The 21535-nt window shown below is 42.9% G+C and overlaps 1 protein-coding gene across 13 annotated transcripts in view; it reads right to left on the bottom strand.

Moving 5' to 3' along the window:
• LOC125284383 (ryanodine receptor 3-like) overlaps positions 1-21535 on the bottom strand; it is a 200840-nt gene that overhangs the window by 124446 nt on the left and 54859 nt on the right. For 10 of the 13 annotated variants that reach the window (XM_048228300.1, XM_048228301.1, XM_048228305.1 and 7 more), the window contains exons 4-14: positions 17556-17570; positions 15981-16055; positions 15388-15466; positions 13050-13162; positions 11002-11101; positions 10438-10531; positions 8836-8910; positions 8225-8381; positions 5189-5353; positions 4499-4620; positions 341-521 (exon numbers count right to left, since the gene is read on the bottom strand). In XM_048228300.1, coding sequence (XP_048084257.1) covers positions 341-521; positions 4499-4620; positions 5189-5353; positions 8225-8381; positions 8836-8910; positions 10438-10531; positions 11002-11101; positions 13050-13162; positions 15388-15466; positions 15981-16055; positions 17556-17570 — 1176 coding nt within the window. The remainder of the gene's footprint in view (positions 1-340; positions 522-4498; positions 4621-5188; positions 5354-8224; positions 8382-8835; positions 8911-10437; positions 10532-11001; positions 11102-13049; positions 13163-15387; positions 15467-15980; positions 16056-17555; positions 17571-21535) is intronic. The other 3 variants (XM_048228303.1, XM_048228304.1, XM_048228313.1) reach the window with 1 other exon arrangement.

Genomic DNA, 21535 nt, shown 5'->3' with positions numbered 1-21535 from the left:
GAGCGTCTGATAAAAAAATAAATAGATAAAAACCTATAGCTTTTGTTGTCGGTGCAAAAAGGAATTCCGCAAAACAAAGGAAAGTGCTGACAGCGAGAGAGCAATGCGTTGAAACACAACATGGCAGCAGGAGAAGAGAGCATAAACTGATTTCCTCTTTAAAAATACAGATGCTTCACAAACCTGCCTGACTGCCTACGCAATGTATTGAAATGATCACTTACTAAAATTGCCTCACAACACAATTGGAATCCCTGCCAACAGGCTTTGGCAGCCAGGCTTAGACATGCCTGCCTGGGGAAGAGGTTCCTCTGTAAGGAACAGGTTCCACTCTACTCACCTCCTGTTTGAAGAGGTTCTGACGGTTCTTGAGGGAGCGCAGCTTGATTTGTTTCTCTTCGTGTTCTAGCTCCGCGTCCGGAAGCTGGAAGTAGGTGATGAGGTCTTTCAGTGTCTGGAGAACCTCCTCGATGGGGAGAGTCATGGCCACACGATTCTTTCCCCCCAAACTCTCCAAGTCCCTAAGAAAATGTATAGGAGAACCATTCAATTCAGTTGAATTCCCCTCCATACATTCAATTTCATTTCAGTTCAATTCCTTTTCCTTCCTACCAATTCCTGTCAATGCAGTTACTTTTTCACTTTTCATTCAGTGTATAAAACTCAGTGCAAGCTACCAATGAAGGCCACTAACTGTTAAACCACTAATGTATAATTTATCTGGGAGTTATAAAAGAAAGAATACTTTTCTGTGAACAATATGCTAAATAGATAGTGATTACTGACTATAATGAGCATGTTTCAGTGAAAGGTACAAGGCCTCTGCCCATTAAACATTAGTTAAATAGCTATAATTATGGGACGTAATGTGTAAAACATGGCATTCATGACAGGTTATGACAGTGCAGGAAGTTACATGGGACCTTTATCAATGCAAATGTGCTTAAATTCAGTGATTCACATCGCAGCTAAAAATAACTGCTAAACACAACACACACACAGAGTCAGAAAGATGAGAGAGAAAAAGAAAGCGGCTGTAAGAGAGAGGGATTGAGAGGTGAAAACAAAAAAGGAAAATATTTCAGTTGTCCCAGACATAGGACTGCCTAAGGTGACGCAGCAACTGGCCAAGCATGGAGTGATGTGAGGCCACGCAACAATGATGTTTACTCTGGGCATCTGCAGCACCCACTATAACAATGCTTCTGTGTGTGTGTGTGTGTGTGTGTGTGTGTGTGTGTGTGTGTGTGTGTGTGTGTGTGTCAGTGTATGTGTGTGTGTGTGTGTGTGTGTGTGTGTGTGTGTGTGTGTGTGTGTGTGTGTGTGTGTGTGTCAGTGTATGTGTGTGTGTGTGTGTGTGTGTGTGTGTGCATATGAATGTGTGTGTGCATCTCTGTATTTGTATGTGTGCATGTTTGTCTGTGCATATGCAAGTGTGTGAACAAACCCACAACATCGTCTGCATCCACTTTTCGGTCCACATCCCATTTGTTTATGATTGGTCTTGCGTGCCATGTGCAATGTACTGCTCACTGTCTGACAAAGCCAAGGGCAACCTAGTGGAAGGAGCTAGTGCAGGCCCCAGTGGCCTATAAAGCACACCCTCGTCTCCTCATACTCTTGACCAAGCACACTCCACTCCTCTCCACGAGGATGAGCGAGCCCAGTGGGCTAAAAAACTCACACTTCAAACACACTCCTCGCAGGCCACTGTGGCACCACTCCACGTAGACTGATGGAAGCAATCAATCAGTGATGACTCCATGACCTCCACACTACTCACACAGATAAATAACATCAGGGCGGAGGGGTAGGTTTAGTGATATAGAAAGTATTCTCATTCTGATTGTGTCTAGTGTCTGCCAACTGGCTTACTTGGAACTTGAAGAGAGTGTGTGCATATAGTGAAATTAAATAAAATTAAGAAATAACAACCTGTCTAGCTGCTTATATTCAGTGTTTTGTCAAGGCTTAGAAAGGGTGTTTTAGACACATTAAAGGTGCAGTCAGGGATTTTACGCAATTTCAAGACATTTTTTTTTCCACATTCAGCAATCATCACGACCGCTAGCAGCCCATTCTGTCTCTGTAGGCAGCCCAGGCTCCGAAAATTTTAAACAAACAAAGTGGGGGCAGCCTGTCCCCAAAACATAAACAAAACCTTGGAATTTCTCAGGGAATACTGATGGTAGGAGTGAGCTACCTCTCTGGCGTGTTTTGTTTTGAAGGTTTTTTTGCACAAAAGTGTCTGCAAGTAAATTGAAGTACTGAATCAACATAAACACAAACAAACAAGACTTTGTGCGCAATCCCTGACTGCACCTTTAACTATAAACACATCTGTTTCAGTCTTACAGCTGGGCTACACCTGAGCCGATACAATGATTTTCTTTACAGAAACAGGTCTGGTTTTAACACAGTGCCCACTACAGTGTCCCTTACAAAGATTTCTCTAGATTCCCTGAATATTTTAATGATATTATGTACTATTGATGATGAAATCTGAAATTTGAAATGAAAATGAAATTTACCTTCACTTTTCCTTTCAGTATATTACTGATTCCACCTACAGGCAAAGGTAAAGAATATGGAGCTCTTTCTTCATTTAACACTTCATATATTCCAGCTTATCCTCACCATAGGGTTGTTTAACATTCATAGAACATTACAGATATTTCTATCTCAAACTCCCAGACTCCAAGAAAGACACACAACTAGGCCGCATTTATCCTGGAATAAAGATACTATTTATACACTACTGTAGTTACATTGTAATTACACTATGTGTTGCAATAGCAACTCTGACAATTATGTGAGGTGATGATTAAACTATATTATATTGATCTTTTTGTTTTATCAAATACTCGGATTAGGATCATCTGCTGTAGAATGAGGACTAGGTAGGGTATGGGTAGCAAGGGTGTAGGTTTGGTCTCAGCTTTGGTAGGGGCACATCCCCAACTCCTATTGTCACGATACCAAAATGATTGTTTCAATACCAATACCAAGTGAAGAATCTTGATTTCAATACTTTTGCTATTTTTTAAACTTTGATTTGATTTTGGGGCCCCCACCACCTTGACGCCATCAGTAATATTGAATATTATGTGATCATTCACAGCAGTGGCAATCACAGAAATTGATTGACCCTCTACACACACACACACACACACACACACACACACACACACACACATACACACACACACACATACACACACACAGAAAGTGATGGTTGTCATAGGTTTCTATTTCATATTTTGGAATTCATATAAACTTTATATATTTTGTTAATTATTTATAGTATTTTATGATCTGCTTAATTACTAATAGCTAAACATATTTACTGGTAGTAATTTGAATATATCATATTGATATTTAAATTATTAGGCTACACTTGTCTTTAATTCCATCACATTTGTGGTGTGTAAGTCTAATTGAGTGCCTGTGCTGTCCGTGCGGCACACCCCTATTCAACATGACTCCTAACCTTGATTGAAAGATTACAGAAACTAGGTCTAGTTGTGACAGTATCCTGGGTAATTTCCTAACAGATAATGCTATTTTTCACAGTAGAATCCAGTTGTTGCCTGGTTATTTTGCCTAAGACTCTGCATAATGTAAAAGCTTTGTCTGTCCCTTTTCTTCTTTGGTGGCATAGCTGATCTACAAAGCACAAAGAGGAGAAAAATGTGCATGCTGAAGGGCAAAGGGAATATTAAAATGTTTTACACTGGCCTTTTTGGGTTATGTATTGGTAGACATCCCTGATAACTTGGCCTATACGACACACTCGCTCGCTTGTCTGAGTGTCACCACACAGTGAAGTAGGCTATGCTTGGACACTGTCATGCGTGTCAGATAACCCCCGTTCGGTTTCAGCCAATCAAATGACAGTGTGTCTTTTACTGTCGTCCTGGCCGTCGGAATCAGTCCAAATAGCACAAAAGAGTTTGCTAAAATATTGCTGGGGACAATTTTGTCATCTCAAAATATTGATTGGAACTAGTAGGCTACCTAGCGTCCCACCTTAAACATACACCCATTTTTGGGCAATTTGCTATTGTTATTATTCTGTTGAAATGATTTAGTCTATTACTATTATTAGCATTTTATGCAGACTTGAGTCCTGGTCATGTCATACTTTGGGGTCATAGGGCCCATCCTGCACGCCTGACCCAGTCTTAGGATAGGCCCAGAAATCTATCTGTGTGCATTTTCATCATCCTTATTGTAAGGATAGTTTTTGTGTACACATGTGCACTTGACATCAGTAAATGCAAATATGTCATAACATGCACATCAGAGGACTGCTTCACTAATGTAAAATTGCTAACTAAGTACAATGGTTTCATTGCGCTAATCATGATTGTATGATGCTTGCATGAGAAATACTTCCCAAAACAACAGCAATGATATACAGTAGGTGAGAAATTAAGCCACATGGACTGAAGTGTCCACTGCATCATGTGACTGGTCTGCCGTGGTTGGCCCATACCTAATGAAGTGGCTGAAGAGTCGGGTGGTGTTGCGGATGATGCGGGCGGCACAGGACTCCTCATGCTGACAGCGCTGTAGGATCAGGCCATCATCCATGTGACCCTCGGAGTGGAGACAAGCCTATCAGACAGGACCGGGGGGGTGATAAAGATGAGCAAAAAAAAAAATTGCAAGTGTAGTTTAGACAGCAATAAACATGGAGAAGTGCTAAGTACAAGCTCTGTGTATCTCTCTCTCTTTTGTGTGTGTGTGTGTGTGTGTGTGTGTGTGTGTGTGTGTGTGTGTGTGTGTGTGTGTGTGTGTGTGTGTGTGTGTGTGTGTGTGTGTGTGTGTGTGTGTGTGTGTGTGTGTGTGTGTGTGTGTGTGTGTGTGTGTGTGTGTGTGTGTGTGTCATGTCAGATAGATTAATGCACCCAGGCTCTACTCTGCATTTCCAGGCTCTGGTGCATCACTCAACCAGACTGATCTAAGTACAGTTGAAAGTACAGTACAATGAAATTCTTTTGCACAAGAACCAGCTTAACTTTATGAAGAATACATTAAAAAGAATAAATTAAATTAAAAGAATTAAACGAATAAATAATAAAGTTAAAAAATAAAGAATAATAAAGAATAAATAAAAATAATACATTCAAGTAAAAAAGGTAATTAAAAAGGTATATTGGTTGTGGGGGGCAGATTTAGTTACCCGTCTCTTGAGGGGTCCTAGACGGGCAGATTTAGCATCGGGCGCCTGGTAGGACAGCCACAGCCCTGTGGCCATGTGCATGACGAAGCAGATAGAGTCTCCATACTTGATCTCGCCCACCCCCATGCCCTCGATGTCTCTCTTGGGGCTTGATTCTAGCTTTTCCTGAATGAGAACAGTCACACACACACACACACACACACACACACACACAAAGAAAGGCATATCATTTTGCTATATATTGCAGCCAAAATCCTCTTGGTATAATTCAGATCACATCTTTAATTATGCTGGGCGACAGGTACCCCAGGACATTGATCTATGATGGCACTCTCAAAAACATGCTGACAGATCGAGACCGCTCTGGTCAAGGACTGCTGGAATAATGACCTCCTTCTTCCCCAAATGACTCATAATTACAATGGAGAAGATGCAAGGATGGGGAGAGAGAGGGAAAAAGAGAGAGGACTGAGGCTGACGGGAGAGAGGGAAAGAGAGATAGACTGGGGGTGGGGGGCTAATGTAATGCTCAGTTAGATTCCATGACAAGCTAATATTATTTTTGTTGCGATCAGTGCAGCCCATCTCACATCCATTCCAGAGAATTTATGTAGGCCTTCTATGTACAACATGCTGTTCATTTAATCATCTACATGTATCTCTTGGAACACATCTGCATCTTCAGAAGTACTGAAACAAAACATGTGTGGCTTATATCTTTCCTAAATGTTTAATGTTTCAGCAGACATCCTGACATTTGCTGCAGTGTAACTGCATAAGATCAGAAGAGGTTAGCTTTATTTTCTATGGAAATTAAAGTTTTGAGATGGTTCAGATGGACCAAGGTTTTCTTAGGTGTGGAACAAAATATCAATATGCCAATATCATATGACTTTGTGATACGTTATTAATGCACTGGCATCACTGCACCCTGTACTTTGTGAAATACAGTGAATAAATACATAATTCCAGCTTGCTTTTTTTTTTTGTTCATTTACACAGATATTGTGGTGCTATATTGTAGATTAATATTTTGCAATGTAACAAGTATTGCAAAATTGCTGAATTGTGATATTATAGTTATTGTGGGGAAAGTATTTTGGGTTACTCGTGGGTTACTCTGTGATTCCAACACCATTTTCTTAGTAGGCCATTTTTACTCCCTTTGACAATAGCATAGCATAGCCTACTGTAAGTGCAGTATGCTGATGTGAAAGATATGGGATACCCCAAACACCTGCCCTGTTTGAAAAATAAATTTCTGCCAGCCATTTTCACTTTCAAACTAGGGCCCTAGGAGTGAAAAAAGTGACAGAGTAAAAGAGAAAGAGAAGGCAAGACAGGAAGAGTTGAAAGAACACATCACTAAACAGCTCTGACAATAACAAATGTCTCCCAGCAAGCACAATTAATCACTATTTGCAGACTACACTTGTTTTCTCCTTGCTTGTTCAAAACAGCTCAAAAACACACCAATGATATAATAATGGGATGACAAATTACAGCAATATCATGGCCGCTTTTTTACTTAATAGGCCGAGGGTGTGAAAAGGTCAGTGACTTTGTATGGGCCTGAGCCATGCTTAAAGAGGCCATTACAAGACACTGAAGTCCTCAGACAGAGAACTAAAGAGCCAAGTTCAATTAACCTCCAATGGGAACCCCAACTCCATCAGGCCACAAACGACCTCCTACAATGTCCAAGGACTGGTTAAACAGACATTAACAAGCTCTTAGTGGCCTTTGGAAAGATGCGTCTAAGACTAAATCCTTGCCTAGAAGTTTGGTCAAGTGTCCTCACTGATGTGTGTGACCTCACTTCAGACAGTCAGAGAGAATTTCACCCTGAGCTGTTCTATGAAGGATTATGCAGTGATATACTCTGTGCTTAATTACTGTGTTTTCCGGACTATAAGTCACACTTTTTTTCATAGTTTGGCTGGTCCTGCGACTCAGGTGCAACATATATATAATATATATGTTTTTTTCCTCTTCATGACACATTTTTTGACTGGTGCGACTTATACTCCGGTGCGACTGTTATGTTGGAAAATAGCAGTCTGTCTAAAACAGGAGGTGCTGAGGAATACCTCAGAGCAGATGTTCACACTGTGAGCCTCCTTATCCTCACAGTGACTTAGACTTAAATAAAGTGACAGAAGAAATAAAAAATGATTTCACTCAGTCTCATCAAGACACTATGGACACAGCACTGCATCCCTGCACAGGAGGGGACTTTGACCATTTGCACTTACAGGATTATCCCTAATTGGCCAATTTACTGGTTCAGTTTTGTCTTTATTTTTTGCCTTATCAAGGATGGCAGTGGCATCACAGATATATAAGCCATGTCTTTGCCAGGTACACTTACTAAATGAGTGATAATGGTCTCTAAACTGAGTTTAATGTCTCATATCCTATACAGCTGAGGGCCCTATCTTACACCCGGCGCAACGTGGCGCCAAGCACAACGCAAGTCTTGTTCCTATCTTACACCCAAGGCAGTGATGAATGTTTCGCCATGCACTCCAGTTCAATTGAATATTGGCCCACGGGCTTGTCAATTAAAAAAAAAGGTCTGGTCAGGCGCATGATCTTAAACCCACTAAAAATCATTACTCCACTGACCAAGAAAAACCTGGTCTAAAGTCAAAAGCACAAACTGTATGGAGCCCTTGACTTGCCCTCAGGATGAATATCCTTAGGATTTTTATGTCATTTGAACATTATTGGGGAAAGTGTTGCTTTTTTCAGGCTATGTTTTCAATCGTAAACCCTTGTCAATCAATAGTTAAAGCATGTAGGCAATACTCTGCTAGTTAGACACACGTTTTAGTAAAGAAGGGTTAGTGGAATCCTGGTGTTGCATGCACGGTCTCGCTAGCAAGCAGATTTCTTCAGATGTGCTGACTTCTCCTAAATTTGCCAGTTAGGAGCTACTTTTAGCCTTTAAATGAATTGTGAATACGTCCCCTGGTCATTAGAGTAAAATAGGGCCCTGAATGTAAGAATAGCTACTCATAACCATTTTCTGACCTTCGAGACTCTGAAGCAGAAGGCAGTGGATGCCGTGTCAGATCTCTCCCTGTCCTCAATCACCAGCCCCTGGTCCTCCGTCAGCGCCAGGTAGTGCCCTGTGGTCAGGTGACGAAGGCGGAATGGCTGCCCCCAGCGCATGTGGCTCCCGCTCCAACTGAATTAGCAGAATTAGCAAAGATGCAATTGGCCAACTGTAGATTTAGCTTAGCAAATGCTAACAAAGCTTTTTAACAGTTACAGTGCCCTTAATACATAGCTTTTATTTGAAGTTGAACACAGGGAAATCTACCCAGGCAACTCCACAAGTAATATAAAACCTGCATATAAAAAGGCAATCTTGGCATATTTTTAGGTAGCGCAGAGTTGTTAGTTTCACACTTGGTCATTTAGTACTACTGGACTCGGTTATAAGATCAACATAATTCTACACTGCAAAAATCAGATTATCTGACACATCCTGTTGACACTGAAGTTAGTTAGCAAGTTAAAGCTCTGTAAAGCTCTAATGACAAAGCTCTTGACAGATTCTAACCTAGACGAGATAGCGAGATGAACAGATTTAAAATTAGAATTGGAATCTAGAGCAGCAAAAGATGATAAAAGCTCACCTGATCTTCAGTGGTTCCAGTCTCCATAGCGACCTGGCCTTGGCACCTGCTTTTCCTGTCTCATAGTTCACTATCCTGCAGGGAGTCATGGGAACAAAAACAGAGATTTCAAAGTAGGAATTTTCTCCTTGACAGAGAGCTTAGTGGTGTACTAAATCCTAGTTCCGATTTCCTTCTAAAGGGCTGGGAAAGTGTCTCTTTGCCTGTCTCATGGTTTACAGTAACACCATGGAAGTATGCTGTCGAACACTTGTACTCATACCCCTAGACACTATGCACAACATTTTACTTTTTAAGCTTTCACATACTGACTTTTCTATAATTATTTAATAATATATAAATAAACATAAGGGAGGTCCACGCAAGAGTAACAATATTTGTTACTCTTGCGTGGACCTCCCTTATGTTTCATATGCTTGAACCAGCATGTGTGACAACAGAGAGCTTAGTGGTGTACTAAATCTGAGTTCCGATTTCCTTCTAAAGGGCTGGGAAAGAGTCTCTTTACCTGTCTCATGGTTTAACACCATGGAATGAACCAGAAGAACAGAACAGAATGTTGGGATGATTCACAGAGAAAGGTCAAAAAGAGGTCATGTAATGACATTTTCCCTGTTGATAGACTGAAATAGTAACTTGTGTAAATATCAATACAACATGACCATCCTTTCAAAAAGCCTAATCAAATTCATGAGTAGCATTTTGTCTGTCTTAAAAACCTTTCAAACATCACAAAAAAACTCAAATCAAAACCTTAGATAGCCTTTTAGATAGAAGGTCTTTTCACACAGTGAAGTTTTTTACAAGCTTTAAAAGTTTATAAGGGATATGTAATATTCTTATTGTCTGAGCAGTGCTAAAGTTAGCTCAGATGATTTACGCGGGGGTAAATTTGCTAACCCCAAACCCAGGAGCTCATATCGCACTGAGGACAGACACCATCTTTCACCAAAGTGGGTGAGTGGGTCACAAGATAAAAGAAATCCTTCACAGCGCTGCTTGCCAGGTCATGATGTGCTTGATGAGGTGGGAGGGTGGTGAGGAAGGGTGGAGGAACTGAACATTTAGGGAGAGGCGGAGGCGAGGCTGGTGTGTGTCGGGGGGTGGGGGGGTTGTACTGGGGCCTTTCAAGATTGCACCCTCTATTACATTTCAAGGACGGGGCTCAAAGTAATGCCGAGGCTGACAACCAATATTTAATCCGTTGTGCGTTTCGCCACTAAACACCAGCAACACCAAAAATAGCACTCGCGACACCGAGACAGAAATGAAAGGTGTCATCAAAGTGCCGCCGGCCGTCAAGGTTGCGCTTCCTGGCGTCGGGGTCCACCCTCATCACTCGCTTCGACCCACTTCAGAGGCACTGAGCCACTTTTCTTGCGCTCAGTGCCAGGGAGCGCTGCCCTGCTCCTGGCCAGCTGGTCTATAGATAGCAGGAGGGCCCGCTGCTTTTGTCTCTCCCACTGGTGTCCCAGAGGACTGCAGCCTACAGCACAGTGACTGGCTGTCCCGCCCCATATAGGGCAGGGAAGGGAGAAACTGCTGTGAAGATCGGTGCACAAAGTGGTGAAAAGTTGTGAGAAGAGAGGGAGAGCTCCACACCTCTGTTGTTCTTCGCTCTGATCTGAGGCTGGGATGGTGAGGACCTCATCATGCCCATGGAACAGACGCATCACATGGCCGCCCAGCAGATAGCCTACAGGACACACAAAACACAAGCCATCAGCCTTCCCTCATATCACATGGAAAGACAATTTAAGAATAGGTATCTATACTCCTTGTCATTCATCTCCAGGTTTGATTTCCGAACAAGCTGTTGTGAGTCTGTGACGCTTTGGATAAAAGTATCTGCAAAATTACCAGTAAACTTCTACTTTACCAGTCAAAGTTGCATATTGCAATACCAGTCATTGTGAATGCACATCAGCAATGTCAGATATGCCATTCATTAGTGCATCATCCAAATTAGTTTGAAGACATTACTTTAAGGTAAAAGAACTACATAGTGTTACTGAGACAGTAAAGACTATCAATGTCTATGTCTAAAGGATTGCAAAAGAAAGACAATAAATGGGAAATGGTAATAAATATATAAATATATGCATGTTAATATGGTGGTTAAATCCTACTGATAGTGGAATGTGATTGGTTGAGCTCAGGGAGTACCTTCCTCCACGTTGCTTCCTGAGCAGGTGGGGTGGACGTTCCACAGGGTCTGCATGAAGGACGCGTCAACTTGGATGTTTCCATTGGAGATAGAGAGGTGCTGCACCAACCAAAAAGACAGAGGGGGAAAAGCAGGATAGACAAAGAGAGAGATAGAGAGAATAGAGAGAAGAGAGAGAAGAGAGAGAGAGAGAGAGAGAAAAGAACAGATTGTTTTATTATCCTACGGCCTGTGTCAAGATGAGGACAGCTGCACCCCATATCCCACAAACAGCATAACAGAGCCGGAGCCTGGCTGGGATTTGGCTCAGTCCCACACCAAATGGCGCTTGAAGCCATCCAGAGGAGGAGATGGAGCCATGTATGTTAGCACTTGGGTGTTGGGTGTCTAAAACATTTAGAGTGAAATAACTTGACTTTGGGCGATAGCCAATGAGTGTGCATATACACACACAGGCAAGTGGGCGTCTGTGTAGCTACGAGTACTATGGTCTGGTGGGAGCAGAATGCATAGTGGGAGTGGGCCAAGGCTGTTGTGAGAGTGGTGAGTGTCTGCAGGAGTGCACTAGCAGCTGGAAGAAACTGCAGTGCAATGCTGCCAGATACTCCGCATCATCAGCATGGTAAAGCAGTGGGTAAGAGAGAGAAGCAGAGAGAAGGGCTGTGGAAATGACTGTCTGTCACAAGGTGTGCGTGCATGCGTGGTGGGGCGGATCAGCCATTTCCAGCACCACACACAGAGACACAGACACTTTGAGACAACCTTTCTCAGAGACACAAGTGATCTTATTCTCACTCCACAAATATATTTGCCTGGCTCTCTCTTGTGCGTCACAACAGAGCTATGTCCTGAGCATGGCTGCAAGCATAGCTTTTATTCACACAACAGTCAAACTAGGACAGACACAACGGAAAGCGTGTGTTTTTCTTGCCGTAGTGTACTCTCAAACTATGTCAGCACATGACTTTTTAATCATGGCTATATGGCAGGGGTAGTGCAGTGCGCTTCATTATGTCTTCTTCTCTTTCAGTCGCTCAACTCTGGAGAGAGTGGAGTATGGCATGGTACAAACCCCCAGGATAGAGACAGACCGACTATGAGCCTAAATGAGTGTGTGTGTGTGTGTGTGTGTGTGTGTGTGTGTGTGTATGTGTGTGTGTGTGTGTGTGTGTGTGTGTGTGTGTGTGTGTGTGTGTGTGTGTGTGTGTGTGTGAAAGAGAGAGGACTAAAAGAAAGAGAGCCAGAGAGTGATGGAGGATGGATCCAACAGAGTGAGTGTGTGCTGTATGTGTGCATGAGTGTGTGTCTGTGTGTGTGTGTGTGTGCGTGTGTGAGAGAGAGAGAGAGAGATAGAGAGAAGCAGAATTGTACTTTGTGAGAGCAGAATTGTGAGAGAAAAAAGAATATGCGAGAGCAAGTGTGCAGCAATGCTTAGCAGCCAATTTACACATCCGTTCCTCCCTCTTTTTCTCACCCTCCATCCCCCACCATAATTTCTCTCTTCTCCATCTCCATCTCTCTTTCCTCTTCCTCCTCTCTCTCCCTCTCTCTCTCTCTCCCATATGCAGGCCATAGAAGAGACCATAGGGGAAATACAGCAACAGCAAAATTGGTTCTTCATTAGACTCTGCACATCTCCTTATTAAGGCGCTCCAGGTCGATGGCTGTGTTGTGCCGCTCTGCCAGATCTTCCCCCTTCCCTTGGCGGACCCTGAGCTAATGAGAAACAGTCCTCAGGAGCCAGTGGAGGAGAAGATGTTCTCGCTACAATCGGCACTTTCACAACAGCCAGAGGGATGGGGCAATAGAGGAGACTATAGGTACCTTTATTTGAAGGGGGTTATTTGTGTGTGTGTGTGTGTGTGTGTGTGTGTGTGTGTGTGGAATAACAAGCATGTGTGAGCGTATACTGTATGTGTGTGTGTGAGTACAAGAGAGGGAAAGAAAGAAAAGAGAGAGAGAGAGAGAGAGAGAGTGTGTGTGTGTGTGTGTCTTTATGTTTGGGAGAGAGAGAAATGATGTCTGGGAGTGTGGGAGTCCTACTCACAAGGTAGCGCTCTGAAGACACACTGACAAGAATGAGGTCATCCCCGATGCGAACCTTCTCTCCTTCAGAGCGCTGCTTGGAGGCAGGGTGGATTGTCCACCAACACGCCTCACCTGCGGAGGAGGTGACGCACACACACACACATAGCCATCAGCACAGACACAAATATGCACTCTCACATTCACATACAGGCACAGAAACTCAAACACACACACACACACACACACACACACACACACACACACACACACACACACACACAGAGAGAGAGAGAGAGAGAGAGAGAGACTGACATACACAGTGCGTAAGGAGCATCAGTGATGCTGACATATGGCACAGTAATTATAACTTGCTGACCTAAATACACAGGCCGACCCACAGTGGCACACCTGTTCCACCTGTAGATCCCAAAACCAAAAATAACACCTACATGTACATACAGTACGCACACACACACGCCCGCACACACACACACACACACACACACACACACACACACACACACACACACACACACACACACACACACACACATATATATACACACACACACGCACGGTCACACACACAGATGAGAACACATACAGATACCTACACACACACACACACACACACACACACACACACACACACACACACACACACACACACACACACACACACACACACACACTTATGACAAGCATAAATCATAAGGATTTATTCTGGTCATTGTAAGTGCCACACACACATATTATATATTGTTTTTTTTTCAGCAGAGTCTAGGCTATCTAGATCTGCCATCATGCCATGTACTAGTACTAGCATTGATTTTATTTTGATTTTTAAAGAATTAAAATATAAAAAGCGTAATATAAAAATTCTTATATTTCGACATGTATCTCACCACAGCAAGCTCATAGCTCTACGTGCATTTCATGTGACTGTCCTGAATCGGGAAATACAATTGCCATGTTGGAGGGATACTCTGGGGCTGAGCAATTTACAGAAATATGTGGTGTGTGATTTACGGAAATAAATTACATTTTTTATTTAGTGATGAAAAATGACCTTTCTGGGCTCCATATCTGGGACACGAACTGATCTGACCTAACTTGACCCGAGGATGCGTGTTAGCCTGCGTGTCTATGGTGTATGCACTCATAATGATTCTCAACTTTTTACTGCATTGCCATGAACAAAGTAAAGGCAAAAAAGGTGTTTCTTTGTTGAACAAATTGGGATGCAATGTGAGCCTTGAATTGGATGCCATGCAGGAATTTGCTAGGATCTCAAAACCGGATTATGAACATGCTTTGCCATAGAGAAACACACGATAGCGTTGGATTATAAACATGCTTTGCCACAAAAACAGACAAAAACGTGGGGTAAGTCATAAGCTTTATGAAGTTATTATTTTGCTGTCACTTCGTATGTTTTATAACCCAGAAGGATGTACTTGGTATCAAATGATAGCTCTTGAGTCTCCTCTTTCATCTGACATGCGTGGCATATCTATCCGATCACAGGTCCGCGAGTAATTCAAACAAGAGTAATGGGTGTGCAGCGTTGGTTTGTGTACATGGCGTTATTATTTTGCAGTCACTTCGTCTGTTTTTATAAGCCAAAAGGATCAATATACATGATACCAATGGATAGCCCTGTGTCTCCTCTTTCATTTGATATGCTTGCTATATCTAAGCGATCACGGGTTCGCGAGTAATTCAAACGAGAGTAATGGGTGCGCAGGTGATACTTGGGTGCGCAGGTCATTCTTGATCGTACAGACTCGTTGGAAAGCCCCACTTCTGCTCTGTCACGCAATAAAGGTTTCATCTCGCTGCGATGAACAGTTCCGGAGCAATGTAACAGAGAAGAAAGGGTGTGTTTTTTGACGCACTTTGCGTCAATCGGGTTCTAAGGGTTAATCAAAGATGGAACAGAACAAATAATGAACCCAAATGTGCACAAAAGATAAGACACCCACTGCCAGCTCCTCATTTACTACTTTACAGTATGTCACAGGAGGCTGCACAGTAGACATCAACACAGCTACAGTGCTACAGTGCAGTACAGAAGGCAGAACTGTAGAGTTGTCTCTCTAACACACACACACACACACACACACACACACACACACACACACACACACACACACACACACACACACACACACACACACATACACACACACACAGACACACACACACACACACACACACACACAGATAAATCAAGATCCACCTGTCCACCCGTCATCAAAATCAAAAGTTTTTCTGTGGCAAAAATTCCATTAGTGGCCAATGGCATTTTGTGAGAAAAACTCTCAGAGAAAATTCTGACTATAGAGTGAATTTACCTGTCGAGTCTTCTTGCAGTCCCACATCGAAAGACAGCTTGTCAGTCAGAGACCGTGATGTCTTTAAACAGGTCAGGTACTGCCGAGAGAACAGTAAAACTGGTTCACTCAAAGATATACACACATGAATCACACACACACACACACACACACACACACACACACACACACACACACACACACACACACACACACATACACAGAGACACACACAGACACACACGCGCACGAACACACACACACACACACACACACACACACACACACACACACACACACACACACACACACACAGACACACACATACACACACACGCACACACACACACACACATGCATGCACAAAAATGCATGCAAACACACGCACACACACACTGTGACAGTTGTGGTACAATTGCACTTAGATCTGCATTTTTTTACACTCTTGTACACACACACATAAACATTGACATTTATGATGGTATGAGTAATAGCATCGGAACACAAGCATACAGACACACACAGACATGCTGTAAGTAGTCCAGTGCCTAGTTTCTGTAGGTAGACAAAGAGAAGATAGAAGGATCCCCTCTCTTTAGGAGAAGCGTTCTTACCATTCCACTGAAGGAGTGCCTGAGCAGGATGGCATGACCGTACAGCAGGGTTCGGTGACCACCCCCTTGAGCTGCCTAAAAGAGACAAGACATATGCGTACACACGCGCGCACGCACACACACACACACACACACACACACACACACACACACACACACACACACACACACACACACACACACACACACACACACACAAACAAACATACATATAAAGTCACAAACATAAATATATAAACATATGACACAGACAACAAACACATGAACACAGGTACACATATACAGACACACACGCATACACACAAGAAAAACATCAGATAATTAGAAGCTTGTTTCCATGTCCAAAAACTAATTTTCCCGTTCTTGTCCATGGTTCAAGCTTGTGGAAAAGGCAATACATAGAGGGGAACAATATCTATGTTCAAGGGATTCTTATCTATGTTTATGAGGTTCATGAGTAAGAAACTGCCCATATTATATTACCTATGACCATCAAACATCAAGGAAAAGCAAGATGCCTTCTATAAACTTCAAGTCCAAAAAAAAACATTATTTTTCTCCATACCTTTACTGATCATCTAATGAATTTGCCTTTTTAAAAAGATAATCAAACTGATCGCCATTTTAAGGCATGCAACTTACTCATGAACTCACAGGTAATTTCTGTGGACTGCTCTAAGACACCCTTGAGTGATTCTCCTGCAATTATCTTGACAAGGAAATGACTCTGGCACAGATCTGGTCCTGCACTGGCCCTGTTCCGATCTGTCCAGATCTGTGTCAGAGTCTATGGCTGGACATGCACACTGGGTGAAAGTGGTCTCCGGTTGCCATGCTTCCCTGTCAACAAGACACATATTCACTAGAGCCGGATATTTAATGAAAACACTTTGTTGTAATATGTACTGTAATGAACACACTAGTTGAAACCTCTGTCTTAAGACTGACATAAACATGATATATCCTTCCATGTCATGACTGATGGCTTTTTGTAATTGGTTGTCATAACAATCAGTGCTTAGTGATAATGTCATGTGACCATTATCAGCAATCATCACGACTGCATTTCCAAATAGTTGATCCTTCTGACTTCTTATGAGCATTTGGCAGACTGTTGTGACACTCATAATAATAAGAGCTGTCATAACAGTTGCTTCTAACGCTACTATGATAGTGTCCTGTCACTGAACATTGACTGTCATGACAATTCCTGCTAATGCTACAATAAAATTGTTCTGCCATTCAACTGCCATGCTGTCTAATGATGACAGCGTATGCTATCTGCCATGACATGTTCCTAACAATGTTATGTCACTCATTATGAAGTGGGATTCAAGTGCAATGTTGAATGTGCACTCTCCCTGTCTTCATACAGGAGAGGTAAGAAAGGAGGATGGAGCCATTCCAGGCAACAGTCTTCTTGATGAGAAAAAGGCGGTTAAGGAACAGGACGGAAATATATCGATCATGAGCAGTGTACGGGCTGGGGGGTGGGTGGTGTCACTGACGTCAGGTCTACTGTTTCTCTGTCTCTACACCACCACCGGCCCCCCAAAAGCAAACAGGATTACTCACCTTCCGTGTGAGCCTCTAGGAAGCATTAAGATAAGAGAGAATGCTATTACTGCATGAGTGAGCGCCTCTGGCTCTTTCAGACGCTCCCAGATAGGGCTCATACTAGCATCCATACTGCAGGGTGAATCTGCAGAGTGAATCTATTTCCCTCTTTTGGAGGTTATTTTTTGGAGGTCTTTCCAACTTTTTAGACGTTTTTTAAATTCTGACCTACACTTTTACATACACATGAACCCCTCTGTTGTCGGTTCAGGATAAAGCACACACACAGCCCAGTTAGTGGTCAGGGATTACGCAGCTGCAATGTTTCTACACTGTATGAGGTGGCCAGAACTTTCAGCCAGCTAGGAGCTTATCACATCCAGGGCATATCGAATGGTATTCACAGTTACAGCTGAGCATTATAGCATGCATGCTGCTGGCTATAGGTAGGTGTGAATAGTGTGTGTGTGTGTGTGTGTGTGTTTGTGTGTCAGGGATGGAAATTAGCCACTCGCCTCCCGCCAAATGCGGGTAGTTTTGTGCGGTGGCGGGTGAATTTGGTCAATTTACCAGCCACTGTGGCGGGTAAATAAATAGAGCATAGGCTACCACAAATAGTCAGATCAGGTCTAACTTTCATACTTATTGACGGTTAAAAATAAGAAAGTGTCTGTAGGGATCCTGTAACGTTACCAGCCTATTAGGGTAAATCACGCTGATTTGAAGTTCTACAACAACTACCAGTGAGCCGCTGCCCGCAGCATCGCCCACTGGTGCAGTGCTTCACTTTTTGTCATTACCATTAAGAAACTGTCGCTATGCTTTCATGTGCCACTGGTATCTTATTTCAGGATGACTGCATAAACAAATCTATGAGATCTGTGGATCTGCGTTAACTTCACAGACTAACGCGAATTTTCTTTTGAAGTGGCCCGTAGCTATTTTAATCTGGCCCGCGACACCTTCACGGAAAACAAGATGACATGCTAGGCCTACTATTAATCCGGTTTTAAAATTGAAGCAAATGTCTATAAGGTCTCCAACTTTGGCCAAATACAAAATAAATGTTAACAATATCGCCTAGATAACTGTAAATATTAAAAACCAGAGTTTTTCCAATGCAGTTTCAAAAAATGCTAAGCTTTAAGTTTCTTAAAGCTGAGCTGTGCATTTATTGTTCAGTGCATGATTTCATAACAGGCCAAATAGAAAATAAATGCTAAATGTTAAATATAACCTTGATACCTGTAACTATTTAAATCAGATGATGTACAGTAGGCCTATAGTTAGATCAAGTTGGAGATGCTCCGGAACTCACACCAAAGGAGTCTTAAAGGAGCCACACCACTTTTATGACATGACACTATGGCATATGAATGTGGTTCTGTTAGTGGCCTTTAGTTTTGTTGCTACTGTGCTTGGAGGACAGCTGGTAGATTTAGGGCAAAATTCAGCACATTTTAGTCGTATCGCAATATGCCGATAACCGTGATCATTTTGGGTAGCCTACTATAATCATGATATCACATTTTCATGCCATTTCTCTAGTGGCTGGTAAAAAAGTTGAGATTTTGGAATCCACCAGCCACAGTGGCTATATATAGTGGAAATATTTAATTTCCATCCCTGGTGGGTGTGTGTGTGTGTGTGTGTGTGTGTGTCAATGTGGGCGTGCTTGTCTGCTTGTGTGTGCCACCCAACCACCCTATCACATACACTCTCAAGTACTTCTGGCTTCCTCTTGCCCTTCCTGGAACCAGACATATATTAAAGCCACCAGATTACAGAGGAGTGGGACAGTGCACCCTGTCTCACCCCCAGCTGATATGCTGGCATCAGACGAAGTGTGGTGACCTTTTCTGGACCCCCACATCGGAAGCCAGAGGTGGGTTTCTGACAGTGTTTGGGGGATAGAGGAGGTATGTGGGGGGGTGGGGGTGCTGCTGGAGGAGATCATCAGAGGTGGGCATGAAGTGGCATGTAAGCTGACAGGGGCGTCAGTTGAAAACATTCAGCCCGTAGAGTCTAAACGGTTTTCATAATGCCGATTTTTGCCTGCTCTTGCTGCTTACTTCTGATAAATTAATCCACCGACTCTAGCCTCATTTGCACCACATTAATTGAATATTATGGACAATAATATTTTGACAATTAAAGGATGTAATGACCTGTTGCTATCTGGACATTTCTGTTTGCTATTAAAAAACGAACTATATAGCCTATAGCCTCCTAGCAGAGTGGCGTTTTAAATAGCAAGATGCATAATAGATAGATAGATACTTTATTGATCCCTAGGGGAAATTCAAGGTCTCAGTAGCATACAGACATCACACACACATTCACTAACATGTAATATAAAAAACACAACTAAGCAATAAGGACAGTAGAAGATAAAGAATATACTAAATATACTAAAATACAACTTATACTAAATAACACTTAATCTAAATCAATTCTAAAAACAGTATCCGCATAGTGGGTGATTAATCAATCAAAAGGGGGTTGCAATGACTGAGGCAGGGACTGAGCCTGTGATTCTCTGTGCATAGTAAGGTAAGGTAAGGTGCTCTGTGTGAGTAAGTGTCATGGTGATGGTGCAAATGAGTAAGTCCAACAGTGCAACAGTGCAAGAATAAAGTCAATATATATCTATATATATCTATCTATATATATATAACTATATGAAGTAAAGGTATAAGTGTGGCCACAGTTCGGCTGTGGCATGGGGGGAGGGGTTATTCATATGTGCTAATATAGCATGCAAACAGTGAGGCAGAAAGACAGTGGTAAAAAGTGGCTAGTGGACAGACAGTATCCAAACATGGAGGGGCTTAAGAGGCAGACAGACTATGCGGAGAAGTCTATCTCTCCTCTTCCCTTAAGTGAGGCATTGAACAGTTCAATGGCCCTGGGGACAAATTACTTTCTCAGTCTGTCTGTTGTGCAAGGCAGTGAGCGAAGTCTCCAGCTGATCAGGCTCTTCTGCTTTACAATAGTGCTGTGGAGTGGATGACACTCATTGTCCAAGATGTTGATCGGTTTGTTCAGGGTCCTTTTGTCAGATATTGAAGTGATGCACTCCAGTTCAGCTCCCACTACAGAGCCAGCTTTCCTTACCAGCCTGTCAAGTCTCCCCGCATCCTTCTTCTTTGTGCTTCCTCCCCAACATACCACAGCATAGAAGAGGACGCTGGCAACAACAGACTGGTAGAACATCCTGAGGAGCTTGCTGCACACATTGAAGGAGCGCAGCCTCCTCAGGAAGTACAGCCTGCTCTGCCCTTTCTACTTGTAGGTGCTTTCCACCTCCACATTGACCCCATCAATGGAGACTGGTAGCAGAGTGGGCTTAGACCTGCGGAAATCCACCACCATCTCCTTGGTCTTTGAAGTGTTGAGTTGAAGATGATTGAGTTTGCACCATTGCACAAAGTCCTCCACCAGGCTCCTGTACTCCTCCTGCTGCCCGTTCCTGATACACCCCACAATTGCAGTATCGTTAGAAAACTTCTGCATGTGGCATGACTCGGTGTTGTGGCAGAAGTCAGATGTGTACAGGGTGAACAGGACTGGAGAGAGCACAGCTCCCTGTGGCGCTCCGGTGCTGCAGATCACAGTGTCAGAGAGACAGATCTTGAGTCTGACGAACTGTGGTCGCTCGGTCAGGTAATCCGTAATCCAGGTTACCAGGTGAGCGTCCACACCCATCTGCAAGAGCTTGTCTCCCAGTCTGAGGGGTGGATGGTGTTAAAAGCACTTGAGAAATCAAAGAACATGATTCTCACAGCACTTTTTTCCCCTTGTCTAGGTGAGAATGTGTCCTGTGTAGAAGATAAGTGATGGCATCGTCCACGCCCACTTTCTCCTGGTATGCAAACTGTAATGGGTCTAGTGCATGGCGTACCTGGGGTCTGAGCATACCTAAGACCAGTCGCTCCATTGTCTTCATCACATGTGATGTTAGAGCGACAGGTCTGTAGTCATTAAGCTCACTAGGG

This window comes from Alosa alosa, chromosome 19 (genome assembly GCF_017589495.1).
Source record: "Alosa alosa isolate M-15738 ecotype Scorff River chromosome 19, AALO_Geno_1.1, whole genome shotgun sequence".
Taxonomy (NCBI): Eukaryota; Metazoa; Chordata; class Actinopteri; order Clupeiformes; family Clupeidae; genus Alosa; species Alosa alosa.
The sequence above is the reverse complement of the archived record's forward strand: the minus strand, read 5'-3'. Positions and strand labels throughout refer to the sequence as shown.